Consider the following 19827-nt stretch of genomic DNA (forward strand, 5'->3'; position numbering starts at 1 on the left):
TTTTATAACATTATTAGATTCTACACATTATATATGGGAGAGAATATGGAGTTAAAACCCTTTAAATATGATAACGGTCTAAATTTCAGTAATACAAAAAGATCCCCAGCACTTGGTAAATGACTCTCTCGGTTCAAATAACACTTGATCCAACCAAAGTTCCAATATAATTATAGAATGTTGATAGGTCTTTGATGTTTAATAAATTTGATTTGAACTGCCTGTAAGTGAAAATTCAGGACTTAATTTTTACATATAATTCTAAGGACCAACTATTCTGAAGTTATGCCATTTAGCAAAAAAAAGTAGAAATTAACCCAAAGTCTGATACTTTTAAAAACATATTTTGTGTATATGCCTCCAAATTATCTGGCCTGAAATTCCCATAGCTTTCTGATCCTTTTTGTTTTCAAAATTTTTCCTCATTTTTTTCCTAATAAAATTCTATTTTACTACCTGTAAGAATAGTCAATTAGTTGTGGGTCAGTTTTCTTCTTACCTGTATGGTTAGGGAATGAGTTTTTCTGTGTAGAGTTAAAATATGAACTGTAACAGATGATCAAATTTTAAGTATACACAGCATATTATTCTGAATGGTTCAGAACCTACTTCAGGGCCTTTCAGTTTGTCATGGAGGTTTTTACAGGGACCCATTATTCTTGTAGGGTGTAGAAATGTCCCCCCGTGAGATGCCCAGTAGACAGAATGCCAAACACATCAGTGGTGATTTTTTTTGTTTTTTACTACTGTAAAAAAAAAATACCTTGAATTAAATATACAAATGTTTTTCTCCTTTTTAAATTGAGTCAAGTACAAGTGGTAACTAAATTTATAATGTAAATGAGAATCTCTGTATCCAGTAATGGTAACTCAGCTTGCCAAAGAGAAATTTTATATATTTATAAAGAGAAAATTTATATATATATACACACGCACACATGCTCACTGACAAAGAATTTCTCCTAGTTCCTGTGAAATGTACAAAAGTTTAAATATTAAGTCACATGCAAATATTTAATCACTTATGTAGAAAATATTTCACATGAAACCAGGACAGCACCAGAAATTCCAATTTTTATATTTATAAATATATAAACCATTCTCATTTGTACTAAATAGGATCATGATAGCTGGAATTCATGAATGATAAGAATTTAAGCATATTAAAATTTTCAGTTCTTTAAGTTTCAAATACATATAGTATCTCAAACTAGGCTAATACTGTAATTATATTAGAAAAACCTGATTTCAGGAATAAAGGTTATAATAGGTTCATTAATTTTCTAAATGTAAGCAGACTCTTGGCTCAAAGATAACATGTACTCTGAAATATTAAATGCTACCTTCTCAAGCCAACCCAAACACACACACAAATTAGGTTAATGCCAACCATTGTCTTACCAAACGATATTTAAAGATTATGCAGGTAATTTTAGGTTTTCATAACACAGTTTTGGGTACCTGATCAAAACTGTTTACTGTATTTGCTTCCTTAACTACCTTATATGTAATGTTTTAAAATGTAACTATTTGAGCACCTGATTAATTAGAAACAAACCCTAGTGTGATGACATGCTGAAACTATTTGCTTGCCGTCAGTGTAGAATAAATTTCAAATTACGTACATATTTGGTATTAGCGTGTGGTTGTTAAAGACAAAAGCTTGCTGTTTTTACTAAGATGTTTCAGCAGACTGGAGTTTAGAATTTTCAAGCACTTCAGGACCCTGACTTAAAAATATGTATCAGGATACAATGGCTTCTAAAAATCATAATTTGTTACACTTCATTATAATTTTTAAAGGATTTTATTAAGAAAAATGATTACCATGTAACTGGCAAGTTCTTCAGGAAAAAATTAGGCCTGAAAAAAAAGTTTTTCAATCCACTGCCTTGTTCCAAGAAGAGCAGCATTATATATGCATTATCCTGGCTAGATCCGTGGTAACCTATTTTAAGATTTTATAAAGACCCAGACCAGACACTTGGATATCACCCACAGTCCCTCCTGAAATCTCCATGAAGGCCACACCCTGACAGTCACCAGGCCTTCCGGATGCTGCCCCTATCTGCTTCCCTCAGTGCTCCGACCACCTCTCCCTCAGGCTCCTCTGGATTACTTCCCCAAAGTCCAGATCTTTGTAAACCACACAGGTCTGCGGTGCGCTCTCCAGCACTAACCCTTCAGTGGCGCCCCGTCATCTGTCAGAGCACAAGCTCACCCTGAGCATGGAAGACGAGCCCTTTCAAATCTAAGGCCGATTCTCCATGCTGGTGTGCATGAAGAACACAGGGCACTTTAGAGCCCGGTTCCCTGGGGCCAGGACATGCTCTGGGCATCAAGTGACTCAAATATGCAGCCAGGGTAGAGAACCACTGATTCTAGTCCTTTTGCTTATCTCTAGGCATAATTCTTGTCGGACCTTTCTGCTCCAGGAGGCCAGAGGCCTGGGATTTGGAGCGCTGCACATGCTGCTCTCATAGCCAGGCATACTCTACTCCCTTTCTGGATTCTGCACATCCCTGTTGACATGAAGGCAGAGGTATACCTTCCCTCCGTGGAAAAGGCCAAGCCTTTTGGAAAACTGAGCCCTGAGGATGTTTCACAGTTGTGCTTGGCATAATGTTGAAAGGGTACCATTTCCTTTATAAACTTTTCAGACAAGTTCGATGCCTCTAAAGGTTCCATACAATATTAAGTTGAACCATATGACACTGCAGATATTTTGATTTACAAAAATAGCAATTTCATGTGGCTCAATCTAGTATTTTGAAAAGGATTACAGAAGTTACTCAAGAGAGTTTAAAAACAACACAATCTTTAATTGAGCAATTTACTTCCCCTGAGATCACATTCTATAAAGTATACAAATACTGTCCCTTAGAGCAGTGGTTTTCAAATTTTACTGTGCATACGAAGCAACTGGGTAACTTGTGAAAATGGTCCCCAGCATGTCTGAGGTGGAATGTGAGCATCTATCTGTTCCAGGAGATGCTGATGCTGCTGGTCCCCCAGGACACACCCTGAATAGCAGCAATGCATCGGACTATTTAAGAAGGGCTGTAAAAAAATACTTATCTGAAAAGAAAAAAATCACATGAACAAAATACTAAAATCACCAGCAGAGAATAACAAAAGCATTTCTCCACTCTCTATACAAAGATCAACCTTTGGTTTTCAGTATTTCCATGAACCTAATTGTAAAGACTTATCAAGTTAATGGGATTTTATTTAACTTCAAAAATAAAGTGCTATGATTTCAAAAATAAAAACATGGCTATACTTAAGAGCTTCTAAGAAACCTGTCCACTTCTGAGGGTGAAATCTTTGGAGAAATTCTTCTGAAATTCTACTTCATTGCAAAAACCCTTGAATATTTATTGTCCTTCTGCGTCTAACATCCATGACGAGGTGGTGTGCTCCTTGAGGACAAGGCCATTTTATACCATATTTCGGTATCTTTGAAAGCACTGAGCACTTGTCTAAAAGTTCAGAATTACAACACTTAATAAAAAGTCTGTATTTTTCTCGCAGTTAGGTAGGAGAAAGGACAATCTTCAAATTTCCAATAGATTATCATTAAAAATTTTGAGTTTACCCCATATTGAACTTCGAAAACTACAGAAATCTTTCTTCTGCTTTCCATACAGAAAGTATTAAAGTGATGGCAAATTAGTGTGTTACAATCATAAGTGCGTGAGGTTGAAACCAGGAGTAATATTGTGGTGGACTAATTAAGAGGACTGAAAGGAATGTGCACTTTGGGAGTCTGTGAAAAAAAGAGAGGGAGCTCCTAAATAATTTTTATTGATAACTGATGTCGTCCATAGTCAGGAAGTGTCCTGACAATGCCTCTCTGCGAGCCTGCACCCACCCTGACTCTGGGCCCCGCAGGTATTAATTTTGGAAGAGCAGGAAAAGGCACATGGATACATGTCCCAGTAGACTAACAAAGCTCTTCTGTTCACAGTCTGATATTAAAATGAAGGAAATAATTTTCAACATAAGACACTGAAGAATTAAGTCCCTCCAGTAAGGTACGACACCCTATTCTCTCACTGTGCATAAAACGAAATGGGGTATAACACTGAGAGCTGGGGAAATTGGTGCTACACAATTTTAACAAACAGTCCAAACTGAGTTAGTTATTCATAAAAACAACCTAGTCTCTAGGTTTTACTCTAATAGAAACCAGTATGTCTCAGAATGATCCTTTTTCTACCTCCATGAGAAACTGCTGCAAGTGGTCCTTATTAAATACAGTAGATGTCTGGGCCTCACCTAGGCCCACAGAAATAGTCTGCAGGGGTGAGGCTGGGCACCTGATTTCTAACCAAGTCCCCAGGTAGAAGCAGCATTCACAACCTTGATATGATGTAAGTAACAGGCCGTTTTTGATATAGCAGCTTCTTCATTGTGTAGGATTCTAATAGTAGAAAAGCTCCCTCTTAGCTTATACAATTGAACTGCAATGAAATCTGTGTCCCATCTGATTAACGCTTTCCCTATTTTTATTTAGTGAAACCTTGGGTCTCTTCCCTTCTTGCACATATCACGTTCTGGTATCACCACTATTCCTGTAGCTGGGATCTTTCTCCCCTTCATTTAACCTCACTAGCCCATAAGGAGAGAGATTTTTAGGCAAATGTTTTAATACCTTTCCCTTTGGCAAGGCTCTGAATTCTGATCAGCCTAAATGCAGAGCTGAGTGCTGACCTGGATGCCTGCTTACACCACCCACCCTTTGCAAAGCCTGCTTCTTGTCACGGCCTCTGTCCCTTAATCACATACCTTGGATTTTGCTTCTTCCTGTTGTACAAACCCATTCTATTCACTTTTTAATTGATCACTCCTATCGCCACCATAGTGAGGTTTGTTTAGTGACATGATGAAAACAGCCACCAAGGCTAATGCAGCCCCTAGACTGGGGGGGCCGCAAGGGCTGACCTCCTGGGCAACGCCCGAGAGGAGGGGCGCGATGACCCGGCCCACTGCTGTCACTGACTGCCCCACGCCTATAAGGGTGCCGCTGGCCTGGGCTCCACCCACGGTCAGCTGGAGGTCCGTGATGCAAGTCCTGCCGATGGCCGTGGAGAAGGACAGGAGCGTGGAGGACAGGATGACGGCCGCCATGGTACGGGCGGTGGAGAAGAGCAGGAGCAGCAGGAAGGTGAGTGTGCTGGAGTGCAGCAGGACCCTATGGGAGTTGTGCCCATACAGCCGCATGAGGGGCCCCAGGGCTAAGCCGGCCAGGGCCCCCAGGGCGCTGCTGTAACTGATGAGGTAGCCTGCGGTCTTGGGGCTCACCTTGAAGCGTTCCTCCAGGGCCAAGACAAAATTACTGTAGTACAGCATGACTGCCACGGCCATCAGCAAGCGCACCAGAAATATTTCCCACATTTCAGAAAATATCAGGCCCTTCATGACCTGCAGGGTTGACAGGACCGCCATCCGGGGCGGCCTGGCGGTCCTCCCACTCGTGGGGCCCGCTTCCTGCACTTCGTAGTCTGTCTTTCCCAAAAGTCCATGGTTCTTACTCAATCGCAGGCCATTCTTTGTATTGCTGACTTTTATTTCACTCCATGGAAACAGCCAAACAAGACCTGTTAAAATGGCACAGTCTGGTAAAGGCACGGGAGGAAACCTGGTCACACCAAACAGTCACATGCTTGAAACCATTTTATCTAGATTCACAATGATTCATCAGACCTCTCCTCCTGGCCGAGGTTACAGGTTAAACTGGCAGACAATCATAAGGTATCTGATGAGGACTGAGATTAAGCTCATGTACTTTGCTTCCCAAGTCTGGTATCCCAACCTAACATGGAATTATCACTCAACCTGTTGTCCTAAATGTAAAGATTTGAAAAGCTGCAATAAAGTAGATTATCATTATATTTTTAAAAAATTGAACAGCATGAATCCTCCCATTTATAAAGCTGTTAATCGAAGGGTCGGTTGTGCACCAGTCTCTGGGCAAAGAGGTTCATCTAAGGAATTCATAGCCCAGTCGGCCTTCTTTCATTCATCGGATATCACTGAACACTGGCTATCTGTCTGTGTTCCAGGCAAAGGTGACAGCAGTGACCAAATGTGAACCCTTGGAGAATTTACTTTCTAATTATGTGTGTTGGGGGAAGAGAGGAACAGCAAGAAAACACATTGACAACATAATTTCTGAAGTGCTATGAAGAAATTCAGATATTTTAGACAGAATGATCCGAGGAGGACTCTCTAAGGAAGCAAATATTGGAGACTTGAATGATAAGAAGAGCCTATACAGATACGTGGGAAGAATGATGCAGGTGGAAGGAGGAACAAATTACAAGGCCATCCTGTGGGAATAAGGCTGGCATGTGAGGTCAACCAGGAAGCCACTGTGGCCAGGGGTGTGGGGCCAACATCCTCCACCCTCTGCCACCAAGGCTGAGAGACACATGTGCTTCAGCACGCTGGGAGCCCACTGGGGAGGTCTGCAGCAGGGATGATGTGGGTTTTCACTCCTGAATAATGAATCTGCCTCATCTACGAAAAACAAATTGTAAGGGGATAAAAGTAGGTAGGCTGGTTAGCATGAAGGCATAAACGAGACAATCTTCTCGTGATTAAGTGGGAACTTACCAGCATTGAGAATGAAGACAGAAAAACAGATGAAGCACGTTATATAAAATCCATCGTCTAGCTCAGTAAGATATCCACCAACCATGGGGCCCAAGATGAAGCCCACACTAGACGCTGTGTTGAACTGTCCCATCACTAATGGCCGCTCCTTTTCTGCAACCAGATCAGAAAGCAGAGCCCTTGAAATGGACAGTGTGTGTTTGAAAATACCTGTTAGGGGACAAGAGACATGCTCTGTAACATTTTCCAGGTCAAAAGTACCTCGCTGGTGATCCTGCCCTTCACCTCTATCCCTCACGGAGATCTGGCCTCCACTATCTTTACACCTGAGGCCTGCGGGTGCCATCCCACTGTGACGACTTCTGGCTGGTCACCTCATCTCTGGTAACCAAGCTCCAGAATCCTCAGCTTGCCTGCTTCCCATCATGAGATCCCAGGGTCTCATCTTCTCTGTTATCCCGGCACAATTCATGGTGGTTTCTATATAGAGATTTATCATTCTTTATTCATAAATTTGGTGGATAAACATTTTCTGCATGCCCACTATTTGTTCAGCATAGACCATGACCCTGAGGGTAATGTAAGGAACAAAGAGGAACACCAAAAAAAAAAAGGCAAATATCCCTGTCTTCACAGAGCCTGCACATCTATATGAAGGTGGTCAAGTGTTATGGAAGGAAATAGAACAGGGAAGAAGGACAGAAAGACAGGGAGTAAAAATATAAAAACATGATGACAGACATTTAACCCAGCAGACCCCAACCTTTTTGGTACCAGGGGCAGGTGTTCTTATGAGAATCTAATGCCTGATGACTTGAGGTGGAACTGAGTGATGCTAGCGCTGGGGAGCGGTTGCAAATACAGATGAAGCTTTGCTTGCTCATCGGCTACTCCCCTCCTGCCATGCAGCCCAGTTCCTAACAGGCCACAGACCAGTACCAGTCTGCGGCCTGGGGATTAGGAACCCCTGATATAACCAATACCAACTCATGTTCTACTAGCAGGAGGCTTGCAAATTTGTCGACTAAACAAATTAAAAGCTGTGAAAGGACTTAATAAGAGATTAAAGAGTATGTAACTTTATATTCCTCATACTTCTGCTGATAGATTTGACTGTATACACCCACACACCTCATAATCACACTCACAAACAGACTGGCAGAATCTGATGACACAGGTTGCCCACTATTTTGATCAACAAATAGTAGGTCCTGCTAATACTGCTGACAAGTCTGGATAAATGATCCTAAGTGTAAAGGGATACAATGGTTTCCAGGGAGTTCCTCGAAGATTGGTTAGATTTTGTGTGTAGTGGTGGGGCTTGTTACGGTGACTGATCACATTCACAGCAAAGACCTTCTGAAACCATTTGTCAACAAGAAGGCACAGCATAGGTTTTGGAGGGTGAACTCAAAAGGCTTGTCCACCAGGGTAGCAGGGTCTGTGCTCTCATCAGTAAGATGAGAAAGAAACATGAAAATTCCAGAGCCCTAATCACGAAGAAAGGCAAAAAAGGAATAAAGAGCTTCCACAGTAATTACCCACCCACCACTCACAGGTGATATTTCAAAGAACGGACAAAATATTTCGATGAATGGACAAAATGAAAGTTATTTCAAAAATGGTAGAAACATTCAAGATCAGTCAGGAAACAGAAAACTAACCCTTGAGCCATGACACTGCAATCCTAGTGTCTCCTGCCCCTCCCCCACTCCCACCAAAGCAACAGCTAGACTTGCAGAAGGCTACAGGAAAGCTACAGTGGCCAATCTCAATTTGAAGTCAGGAAGCCCAACATGAAAACTATAAACTTGCTGAGGGACAGGGCGTAAGCATGGTACTGGTTAAAGACACCCGAGCACATTCTTCCTGAGGACAGAGGTCAGAGGGAAGGAGATGGGACCTGTGGCAGTGGTGGCAGAGTTGTGCACAGTGACCGACACAGAGGGCTCCGGGCTCTGTCGCGTTCAGGGTTTGTAGATCTGGACAAGTCAGCAGAGCCTGACTGATGCTAAGTGCTCAATCAGGGGCAGCAGCTGGTGTGACACTTGTAACTGATATTGCCAGTGTGGCTTCTTTACATACGCTGTAATCAAAGAGGCACTCTTTGGGACACAAGAGGGACAGGCTCCCTCTGTATGTGGAAGTAATTTATTTTGAAGGAAGGCACACAGGCAGGGACAAGAACTCACCCACGGGGATTCTAGCGAGGGCAAATAGGAACACATTGGTGGAGGCTCCAAGGATAAGGTAACCCAGGGCACTGAACAGAATGCAGACCAGCAGCGAGGCCCGCCTCCCGATCACATCGCTCCAGCAGCCCTGCGGAAGCAAGAAACACAACCGTTCTGTGATTCATGGTAAACTCATCACCACGAAAATGACCCCAAACGAGCCCACTGGAAAATGTCAGGGGTTCTGGCTAAGGTCCTCAGATGCTCAACTCTGTTCTGCCAGTTGTCAGAGTAAGTTATTTTCTCTGCTCTTCCACAAGCTGAGTGGGAAAACACAACATTGTTTTATCAAAAAAAAAAAAAAAAAAAAAATAGAAAAGAAAAAAAAAAGCCTAAGATATCAAAGAAAGCATCTGTGATGATTTAGTAGCTGAGAATGGGTGGAGAAATGGTGAAGTATAATTTAGAAAGCCTTGGTTTTGTCATTATCATTACTTCATTCATCTCAACTCCTCAGTAACCATGTTCAATTCAGTTTAGAAATTTAGAAAATGCTGAAAAACAAAATTAATATATAAAAATACTTCACAATCCTCAAATTTACAAATGATATATTTTTGACAAAATACAATACACTATATTTTGTAACTTGCTTTTCTACTTAATAATACATCTCAAACATTCCGTTATTAAAATTTTGCCATTATCTTTTTCTTTTTTTTGCTTAAGAGTGTCTGTTCTCTACCATCATGACAACCATGGATTTTATCATTAATTCTATCAATCCAACAGATTAAAATGATTTCTCATTGCTCCACTGTGAATCTTTGATTACTATTGAGATGCAACTTTTCCCACATTATATTTTTCTTTTAGTTTTATTGATGTAATTGACATATAGCTCTGTAAAAGTTTAAGGTGTACAGCATAATGACTTGACTTACATATATTGCAAAATGATAAGTTAACATCTGTCATCTCATAAAAACAGCAAAACATTTTTTCTTTGTGTTGAGAACATTTAGGATTTACTCTTAATAACTCTCAAATATACAATATAGTGTTTGCTATAGTCGTCACATTGTACGTGACATCCCAGCACTTATTTATAACTGGAAGTTTGTACCTTCCGACCACCTTCACCCACTTCATTCACCCCTGCTTCTAGTAACCACAAATTTGATCTCTTGCTCTCAAAAAACTCATTCAAAATATACTCATTCAAAAATAAATTTTTTAGACTCCACATATAAGTGAGATCATACAGTATTTGTCTTCTTTTGTCTGATTTATCTCATTTAGCATAATGCCCTCGAAGTCTATCCATGTTGTCACAAATGGCAGGATTTCCTTCTTTTAATGATCAAATAGTATTCCACTGTGTGTATATATATATGTATATCCTTTATCTATTCATCTATTGATGGACACTTAGGTTGTTTCCATGTCTTGGCTATTGTAAATAATGCTTCAATGAACATGTGCAGGTATCTTTTTGAACTAGTGATTTCACTTCCTTTGAATATATACCCAGAAATGGGATCGCTGTAATACTATTTTTAATTTTTTGAGGAACCTCCACACTGTTTTCCATAATAGCTGCACCAATTTACATTTCTACCAGAAGCACACAAGGGTTCCCTTTTCTCTACATCCTCGCCAGCATTTATTTCTTGTCTTTTTGATGATAGCCATTCTAACAGGTATGAGGTGATATCTCACTGTGATTTTAATTTGCACTTATCTGATGATTAGTGGTGTTGAGTATCTTTTCACATACCTGTTGGCCATTTGAATATCTTCTTTGGAAAAATGTCTATTCGTGTCCTTTGTCAATTTTTTAATTTAATTGGATTATTTCTTTTTCTGCTATTCGGTTGTATGAGTTCTTTTCAGCAGTCCCAGCAAACCGCCTAGCCAAAACAAACCTCCCTTGCAGACTGAAAGTTCTGGCTTTCAAAGATGCAACCAGAGGTCACCAGTGAGGCTTCTGAGAAAGCTCTTTAGAGGTGGGGAAGTGTACTGGCAAACAATCTTCTCCTCTTCTCCCTACCTGCTCAGAACACTCCCATGATGCCGGAGGTTGACAGATGTCTAGCTGAGGATGGCTGCGTAGGACGCCAGGAGCCTGGGTGTCCGGGAGCCCCTCAGACCCCTGGGCAGCTTTGGTGGCCACTGCACTGTTTATCTTTGCACTTGGGCAGTGCTCTGTCCACACAGATGGACACAGGCCCGACTGATGAGCCCGGTTTAACCACGGCATCTCCACGTTGACCTGCTTTATATATTGAGGTTCTGGATACGTCTTTGTTTAAAAAAACTTTAATTGTCTTAAAATAAAAATCACTAAACACTGTAACAGTAATGGAGCACTATCTGAGAAGGGTCAGGCCAGGCTCTCCAGTGCTGTGCTCCTGGGCTGGCTAGAGGTGGTCCATATGACATCCTGTGTCCTTCCTTCTCAGTGATGTGCAATGCCTTTACCAACTTCACGAATGAACCATATCATTCAAGCCTGCCTCTCTGCCTTGCCAAAATCCAACTATCCCTGTTTGTGCCCTTCCCTCATTTTTATTGATGTGTTTAGCTTCTTCTTGAGGACCCAAAAGATATAAACTGTCATAAAATTTCTTTATAAAATAATTGAGGGTAATTCTTCCAAATTACTGTTAGCTTTTTACAAATACCACCAATCTTTTTCCCCCAATTTTCAATAGATTTTAAAAATTCTCCACACTCTTTCGATGTGGATAAGAGGTCATCGGCCTCCTTGAGTTCATAGGGTAGTGGTAGCATCTGGAAGAAACACCCTGGGCCCTGGGCCAGGCTGTCTGGGTTCAACTCTGAATTCATCACTCCATATACCACAGACATATTAGTTAACGTAATTACATATAGAAGAATATCTCTAGGCCCAAGTTTCTCTATCTGTAAAATAGAGATAATAATAGTTAACTGCCTCTGAGATTTTTCTACCCCTTGACACTTGCTATAGGCTTTACAAAAAATCAGTCATTAAAGACACAAACCATCAAAGATGTGTGGTTGAGAGTAGTTATTATGAGGACTGAATGAAATAAAGTGTTCAGAACAGGGTCTGACACATAATAAATACTTAATAAATGCTAGTCATTTTTATTAAAATGCATATAATAACATTAGTCAAATCTGACAGTACATCTTCATAAAGATTTGTTTTTAAATTTAAAATAATTTCATAAAACATAACGAAAATACATGTTTATAAAAGCACTGGTTAAAAGGAAATTTTGATTAGGTATTCCTCTATCTGTAGGATTTCTAAGGAGGTTCTCATTAAATTATGGCTACGAGGTATATGAAACATGCTTTTTAAGCACAAATATAACAAAATGAAAAACATTTGATAAAGAATATTGGGCCATAGCTGTCAACAAAAATTCACATTAACAAAAATGCTTCTATGTGCCAGGTGCTCTGATAGATGTGAGTGATAAAGCATCAAATCGAATCTGGTCTTTATTCTAAGGAATTTTAGAGTCTAGTAGGAACAAAGCATTTGACTGATTAAAATTTATGTGACTTAACTGATCTATGTACACATATCAAGTATTTTGGTAGTGAGTTCCCAAATAAAAGAGAAAAGATGTTTCTTAAAACTAAGCAAATTCTTCTCTCTCAAGAAAGAATATGAAATATAATGTGTTGCCCCATAAGCAAGTGCATTAGTCTCCTGTCAATCTGATGTTCATTATCTATTTACTGTTTTAGAGCATTGAGGCACTGATAACTATCAGGAAAAAAATAATATGGGCTTACAGTGTGGGTACTGAGATTTGGTGACTTCATTAAATTATTTAAAGTTTGTGAGCCTTTATTTCCTCCTGTATAATAAAGGGAGATAACAAACTACTTTGCTGGGTCATTGCAAAGGTTAAGCGAGAATAAAATTATTGTTATGTAAACTTAATATAGGAAAGACGAAAAAAAAATAAATCAGGGAGTAACTAGTTATTTAAGAATTTATTATGGAATCTGAATTTCTTTTATATTTTAAAACATATTTTATAAGCAAGCCACTCTTGGGAAGCACAGTGCTCTATCTATATCGAGTTCACTAAGAGTGAAACCACCAGCCAGCTATCTAGACCAAGGTCACGGCTGATCAATCCAGGGACTAAACTGACTGTTATGCTTGACTTGCTTGATTCACTGGACACTGGTGTCTTAAGACCAGAATGGCCACAGTGGGGTAAACAAGAGAGAGAAGGGGCAGATTAGTTAAGAATTCTGAATTTCAACAACTGAGTGGTCCGATGTGGGAGCGACAAGCTCAGCTCTGGGTCTTTCTATCCCATGTTGTAGATACACAACCAACCACTCTAAATGGCTCCTTCCGTCTATACACTTAAGTTTTATAATTAATAAGCCATATAGTTCAAAATGTACAACTTCAAGTAGAATCCTAGAAGTCTGAATGGCTTTGATCACTGTCAATTAATTGAAACAAATGATAACATTGGTAATAACTTTTTGTTTATATTCTTTTTCCTAGTAAAAAGTCAGCAGGGAGTCATGGAAAGAAGATGGTTCAACATGGTTTAAAAGTGGGTTCTCATTATGACTCCATGTGTTCAGAAGAAGCCATCTGACTCCTTTTGGCAATGTCTTCTCAGATGTCAAGTGAGGAAGACAGATGACTAAAGGATCCTTCTTGATCTAATGACATTGGATACCTGAATCACCTGCACATCTACTTTTGGTGAAATTCAAGCCCCTGATTTCACCCCAGCCATGCTGCATGGCCCTCAGAATGTACACCTATGCTTTCGAGATCCATTTCCAGATGGAACATGACTTACCACCAACGTACTGGAAAAGAGCTGCAAGATGCCATAAGAAGAGCCTGCAAAAAAAGGAACAACATCCATAAAAGGAGCTAGACACATCTCAAGATCGGATTAGTTTGGTGACAATTACATAGACGTTAATGGAAAAATGGGGGGGGGAATCATTTTAAAAAAAAGAAAATACCACACTTATTTTTCAGCTGGAAGAGTATAAGTAATACAATTTTTAATAAAAGGCTTTTGAAATAAAATTAAAGGCAAGCAGGAGAGACTAAAGGCAAGGGTTGCTCTTAGGGACCATGAGAGAAAGTCCTTTCACTATGTGAGAGGTGTGTGACTCCGACAGAGAAGACTGCATGGAGTGTTTCAGTAAAAATCTGAAACCTAGAAAAATTCTACTAAGTCTTAAAATTTAAACATTATCTCATATGTCTCTAGCATTTCAGTTTTCTTAAAATGCTTTAGTTTTATAAAGAACTTACAAAGTTTTATGGAGTCTTTTTACCTCCATTATATCACATAACATGTCTCTTCTGCTCTTCACAAAAACCTTTATGCTGCTGGGTGGTCCAGTATAAGTCCGAGTATACTCTTCGAGGAAAATACAAATCATGGCATGGACTAGGACTTAACTGAATATTACGTACAAAACTGTTCCAAAACATCTGCTTATCCAGCTTGCGAATGATCAAGGGCTGTTAGTCTTAACAATCTTTCATTAATTAGCATAGTCCCAAGCCCTGCTATTCCCTGTCTCTTTGGTAAATCAATGACTTCCAGATGGTGAGTTTATGCTGCACAGGTAGGGACATCCTACAGCCCTCTAAGATGTGGTGCTGGTGGTGTGGGAAGTCTGTGACTGATTTGCAAAGGCTCACCCCAATCCCTTGCCTGCACAGTGTCATTTCTATAGATTATGTTTCTCTGGCCTCTGACAATAGGTCACAGATTCCTATAGGCAGGAGTCTGAACCTTTAACCACACAGCCAGTTCCTTGGAGAGGTCAAGTGGTACCTGTAACATCATTGGTGGTACGGGCCACGTAAATAATGCTAAATCTCAAAACCTCTCTGAACACAGGTAGTCTAGGAAAAGATGCTCCAGGGTAATATTTTGAAATAGTTTGAAAATTCATTTTATCCCATTTTTAATTTACCTTTGGATAATATTTAGCTATAAGACTGATTTAAAGTACTTAGTTCAGGGGATTTAAAATCTAGTGCTCTGAAAATGTGCACCATTAACCACTTACCTACTATTCCAGCAACTGTTGGGCTTGCTCCAAGAGACTTGATGTGAAGGCTCAATAATGGGACAACCATGCTGACACCAAACAAATCCTAAACAAAACAATGATTAACTCAAATTAGAAATGGAAGGCTTGGTATTTTTTAAAGTGGTGATCCTAAAATAATTTTACAAATAAAACCACTACCTAAACCTTTGAGCACACAAGAAATTATAACTGTATTCTGTACTATGTTATACTTCTCAGGTTTAAGTTACCAAGGATCCAAATACATTATAACAACTGCTACCTGTAAATGTCTGGCCCACCCTGACCGAGTTCCATTTTAACTTTGGCTTCTTTGTAATTGATCCCTAATATTCAAGGAGGATGTGCTACGGAAGTTCTTTAAATTTTTTTTTTTGTGGGTAATGAGTGGGAAAGGAGGTAGTGATGATGTATATTTCTTGGCAAAGTAGCATATACTTAATAATATGGGTTTCTTCCCATAGTTAGGAAAGGTGGCTGATCCACAGCTTATAGCCTTACAAGGTAATACCTGAAAGGAAGGTCTCAGTAAAGCAGAAAGGAGCGAGAAGTCTGGTATATTAATGGAAGGCCACATTCTGTAGCTAAGTCACAGCTAAGTACATGCATTTTGGGGTCAGCAAGACAGTTCTCAATTCCAACTCCACTCCTTACTGATAAGCATGTGGCCTTGGAAAGTTATGTAATGTTACCAAGCACTAGTGCTGTCATCTGTAAAAAACAGGGATACTGGCACCTGCCTTGGAGAAATACAATCTACATTAAGAGACATAATGGTTGAGAAAGGTCTGATACACGGCAGAAATACAAACATATATTCTCTTTTCTTCAGTTCTGGAAATAAGTACTGACCCTTTTGGCTAGGTATTGAGTTAATAGAAAGACTTAACTTTCCTTTTAAGCATTGCTCTCATTTCTATTTCACTTGGTTACTTGCTACAATTGGTTTAGGAGAAGCAAAACATATAACACATGCAAGAGTTTTCTTTATATTCAATCTGAATTTATTTTTCTATAATACTGGTTAAACAGAAAGAAATGCATGAAAAATATATTTTCTTTGGGCCCACAATCTTCTGCTCTCTGCTTTTCTTGGTGTCTGTACATTCACTGAATTATAGCAACATAAACATCCAAATACACTTTTCAGTGGTTTTTCCCATGGTTACAGCATTAGATGGCTATATCGTTTATATCCAGTAATCTAAAATAGCTCACATATTTATACTGCCAGACCTATGGTACCGGAACGATTATTTTTAAGATTAAAGTTGTCTCCCCTTATCTATGGGGTATATGTCCTAAGACCCCCCAAGTGGATGCCTGAGACCAAACTCTATATACACTATGTTTTTTTTCCTATTCACAGATACCCATGATACATAAGTTTAATTTATAAATTAGTCGCAGTAAGAGATGAACAATTATAAAATAGATCAATTTTAACAATATACTATAATAAAAGTTATATGAATGTAATCTCTTTCAAAATATCTTACTGTACTGTACTCACCTGTCTTGTGATGATGAGAGATGATACAATGCCTATGTGATGAGATGAAGTAGGGTGGATGATGTACACATTGTGACATAGTATTAGGCTGCTATAAGGATTAGTTGAACACTAGCAATCTTATAACCAAGACAGCTACTAAGAGACCAACATGAATACGCAAGACAAAGGGATGATTCACGTCTACGGTAGGAGAGTCACATCACGAGATTTTATCGCGCTACTCAGAATGGCATGCAATTTAAAACTTATGAATTATTTCTGGAATTTTCCACTTAATATTTTTGGATGGAAGTTGACCACAGATAACTGAAACTGCAGAAAGCAAAACCATGGATAAGGAGAAACTACCATACTTAAAATTTCCTTTGGGTCTGAGCCAATTTCTTTTGGACTTTACTGTCAGCTTTGTTCCATCAGCCTACTCATGTTTTATATCATTTAAACAACTCAAGACACATCGGTTACCTATTGCATCTTCTGGATCTTTAAGGAAATAACTGTCAACAAAGATTCCCACCCCAAAAAAAGAAAGAAATCTCCATACTGCTTGTCATTTAATATTCAAATGATTATTCTAAATAAAGAATGGGAGAATCTCATTTAGGCTGAGATTTATGGAAGATAAGTATAAAAACATAGACTCCTAAGCAGTGACAAATGATCAGTATTATTTTAATACTTTGTGAGCCTGAAAAATATCCTCTTTTTCCAAGGAGGTTGGCTGCTAGCTCTTTGCTGCAGGCAAGTTCTGTTCTAAAACTGTCTTCTACTTTACAAGGCAATTTCCAATTTGACACCTGGAAATCAAGTGAGAGGGGGCCACTTACCTCTTTCATGGGACATCTACGACTCTAAACAGAAACTGATGAATACATTAGTTTCAGGATCTTTTTCAGGTTAGGAGCCCAAGTATTTCTTGATTAGGGGATTATAGCAATAAAAATGAATTCTCACCTGACTAAAGCTAATGGAATGAAATACAAATATGGCCAGGTACATGGAAGAAAGAAGGAAATGAAATCATAGATCTTAATATACTGACTAAAAAGGGCCTAAAGGGTCTTCCCTCCTAAACCAATTAAAACCTAGAAGCACAGACAAGCGCTCAAAACAGAACATTTGAACAAACGACTTCTTTAATCTTGTTCCTTTCCTCTCCCAATTGGAAACCAATTTCCCAAAAGTCTTAAGGGTCTTCAAATCTTTAAATACATTAAAAATAATAACTAAGTTATGCTTAATATTCCTTAGATGTTACCTAACTGGAGCCATTGGATGCTTCAAGGATGCTCGAAGCTGCATATATTTTGTTTATAACATTTTCCATTTAAAAAAATCCCTGCTCTCTTTTAACTTTTGGGAAATCTTATATTTTCCCCTGAAGGTATTAGAGACCTAATGATTCTCTTGAATAAATTATTTAAATTATTAAAATTTTACATCAGACTTGCTAGATTAGACTCACCATGTGCACAGCACATAGACAACACATGGGAAGCTCTGAATACCAAGTCTGTATCAGAGGGCCAACTGTAACGATCTGCAAATTTATTTAAAAAACAAACTATTTTGAAATCTGGTTTCCATGACTCTTTGAACTCGTCTGGACTTTCCAGGTGAAGGTCCAAATCCTCTTCATCTGTCAGAACCAGTGGGTTGTACCCTGTGGGGTAGGGGAGCAGTACCTTGGGATTCTTATCTCCTACCAGAGGGGTGATCGCAACCAGCTACCTTTCGAAATCTGAAGAACCAGCCACAGTCAATGGTTTTGAATTCTGGGTGACTGCACTGGAAGATAAAGAAGACCTTGCATCCTGAGACTAAGATTAAAGAAACAAAATCAGAAGGAATGTCAGGCTCTGAATTCAAAAGTTTTAAGCCTGGGGGCTGTCATGTGAACTGAAGTGGAGGCAGAGATTCTCTGGGGAAAGTTGCCTTCCCTGTCTCTGGTTCTGTGTTTACAGCAATATGGTGGTATGCTTTCATCGTTGTATCCTCTCCTAGCTAAGACTGACTCAGAGTCCCAACTGAAGGGAGGCACCAGACCAGGGAGAAGTAATGGTCTTAACCTACATTTGGGCAGAAAATGGTAATTCCTCTTTGCCTGGGCACAGTGCCATTGGGGACCATTTTTAAGGACTCAGGAGGCAGCATTCTCTCATTGACAATGACCAGCTCCTTTTGCTGTCAAGACACAGTCTCAGGCCCAGCAAAGAAGAAATTCTACTAAGCCCTTGTCTCAATTCTGTTGCACTTTGGATGAGCTCACAACCAGGGCAACTGAAGCAGGCCTAGATTTGGAAAGAGAGGAGCGAACATATGGATCTAGGGATCCTGCAGATGTCCACAATCAACAAGCTCACTAGTAAGGTGGTTTTTCTGGACATCGACTGTATATGAGAGTGACTGTAGCTCCACGGCACCTACCACATAGCAGGTTTTCAGAAATGATAAAATGAATAATAAAAGAGTGGTTGGATGAATAACTTACCCTACCATACACTTGGCTTTCTAAGCTTTCCATTCGACGTGGGAAATTAATAACTATCCTTATTAAACCAGGACACGAATCATGACAAAACCCTGCATCGTGCAATATATAAACAGTTTGTCAAAAGGCAGATAGATGTGTACCATTCACTGATACTTGTATTTTTAATCATTCCAGTCTACCATGAACCTTAATGAAAATGTGCCTAATTCTGTCCAAGTGGGGGTCATCAACAGCGACTTCCCAAACCTGGCCTGCTAAAAGCCAGTGAGTCCCCAATGCAGCCGCTGCACAGCTGGGCTCTCCCAAGCCTGCCCAGGAGCCCCCGCTCTCCGCCCTGCAAGCCTTGGCTGAGCCTTACAACCCCACCCCCCACTTCCTCCGCTGAGCTTTCAGGAAGAGCGCCCATAATTGGGTTGGAAGTCTGCACCTGGCTCCCAGCCCCAGCACTCACCAAGAAGCCCATTAGGTAGAGAAAGAGCAGGAAGCTGCGGTCTCGGAGGGCACCAGGGTCGGGAACCCCCGCCTCAGCCCCTGTCCTTTGCTCTTGCTGAGGCTCTGGTGTCGCCGATGCCAGCCCCGGGGCCGAGCCCTGGCCGCGGCGGCCCCCGGTCTCCATGCAGACCCGGCGGGGGTGCGGACTGCCGGGGACGCCGCCGCGGGGAGCACTTCGCTCCGCGCTAGCCCCGCCCCCAGCGGAAGCGCGGCGCGTGCGCCTGCGCAGAGCGGGGCGCCGCGCAGCCGCTGGCGGGCGCCAGAGTCGCTATCGGGCAGGTGAGTTGAGCCACGGTCGGGCGTGTGCCACCTGCATGTGCAGGACGCGCCACTTTTGTGATGGTAGTGATGATGCTCCACGTTTACTGGAGTAAAGACCTGGCCTGCCGCCCCTCCCGTTGGAGGGTGGGAGGGAATGGTGATGC

At 40.4% G+C, this 19827-nt stretch overlaps 1 protein-coding gene across 3 annotated transcripts; it reads right to left on the reverse strand.

The window, feature by feature from the left end:
• Positions 1–760: 760 nt before the first annotated feature.
• SLC67A2 (solute carrier family 67 member 2) lies at positions 761–19593 on the reverse strand. Of its 3 annotated transcripts, XM_039840124.1 has the most exons (7): positions 19362–19489; positions 16414–16445; positions 14877–14964; positions 13637–13680; positions 8814–8943; positions 6622–6831; positions 761–5603 (listed from the first exon to the last, which is right to left on the reverse strand). In XM_039840124.1, the coding sequence occupies exons 3-7, from the start codon at positions 14944–14946 to the stop codon at positions 4828–4830; spliced, it is 1230 nt and encodes a 409-aa protein (XP_039696058.1). In that variant the 5' UTR covers positions 14947–14964; positions 16414–16445; positions 19362–19489; the 3' UTR covers positions 761–4827. The 3 variants fall into 3 exon arrangements, with proteins under 3 accessions (XP_039696058.1, XP_039696057.1, XP_039696056.1); XM_039840123.1 differs by lacking the exon at positions 16414–16445 and having other exon boundaries at positions 6622–6774; positions 19362–19593; XM_039840122.1 differs by lacking the exon at positions 16414–16445 and having other exon boundaries at positions 19362–19592.
• Between the last annotated feature and the right edge of the window lie 234 nt (positions 19594–19827).

Source organism: Pteropus medius, unplaced genomic scaffold (genome assembly GCF_902729225.1).
Source record: "Pteropus medius unplaced genomic scaffold, Ma_sr-lr_union100, whole genome shotgun sequence".
Classification (NCBI taxonomy): Eukaryota; Metazoa; Chordata; class Mammalia; order Chiroptera; family Pteropodidae; genus Pteropus; species Pteropus medius.

Excerpts from the sequence above, each read along its gene's own strand:
- SLC67A2 (XM_039840122.1), bottom strand. The coding sequence starts at position 19,526 with ATGGAGACCGGGGGCCGCCGCGGCCAGGGCTCGGCCCCGGGGCTGGCA. Across the intron at positions 6,832-8,813 it reads CCTCGCTAGAATCCCCGTGG|GTATTTTCAAACACACACTG; the intron begins GTGAGTTCTTGT and ends GTCCCCTAACAG. Across the intron at positions 5,604-6,621 it reads TGTCTTCATTCTCAATGCTG|GTCTTGTTTGGCTGTTTCCA; the intron begins GTAAGTTCCCAC and ends CCATTTTAACAG.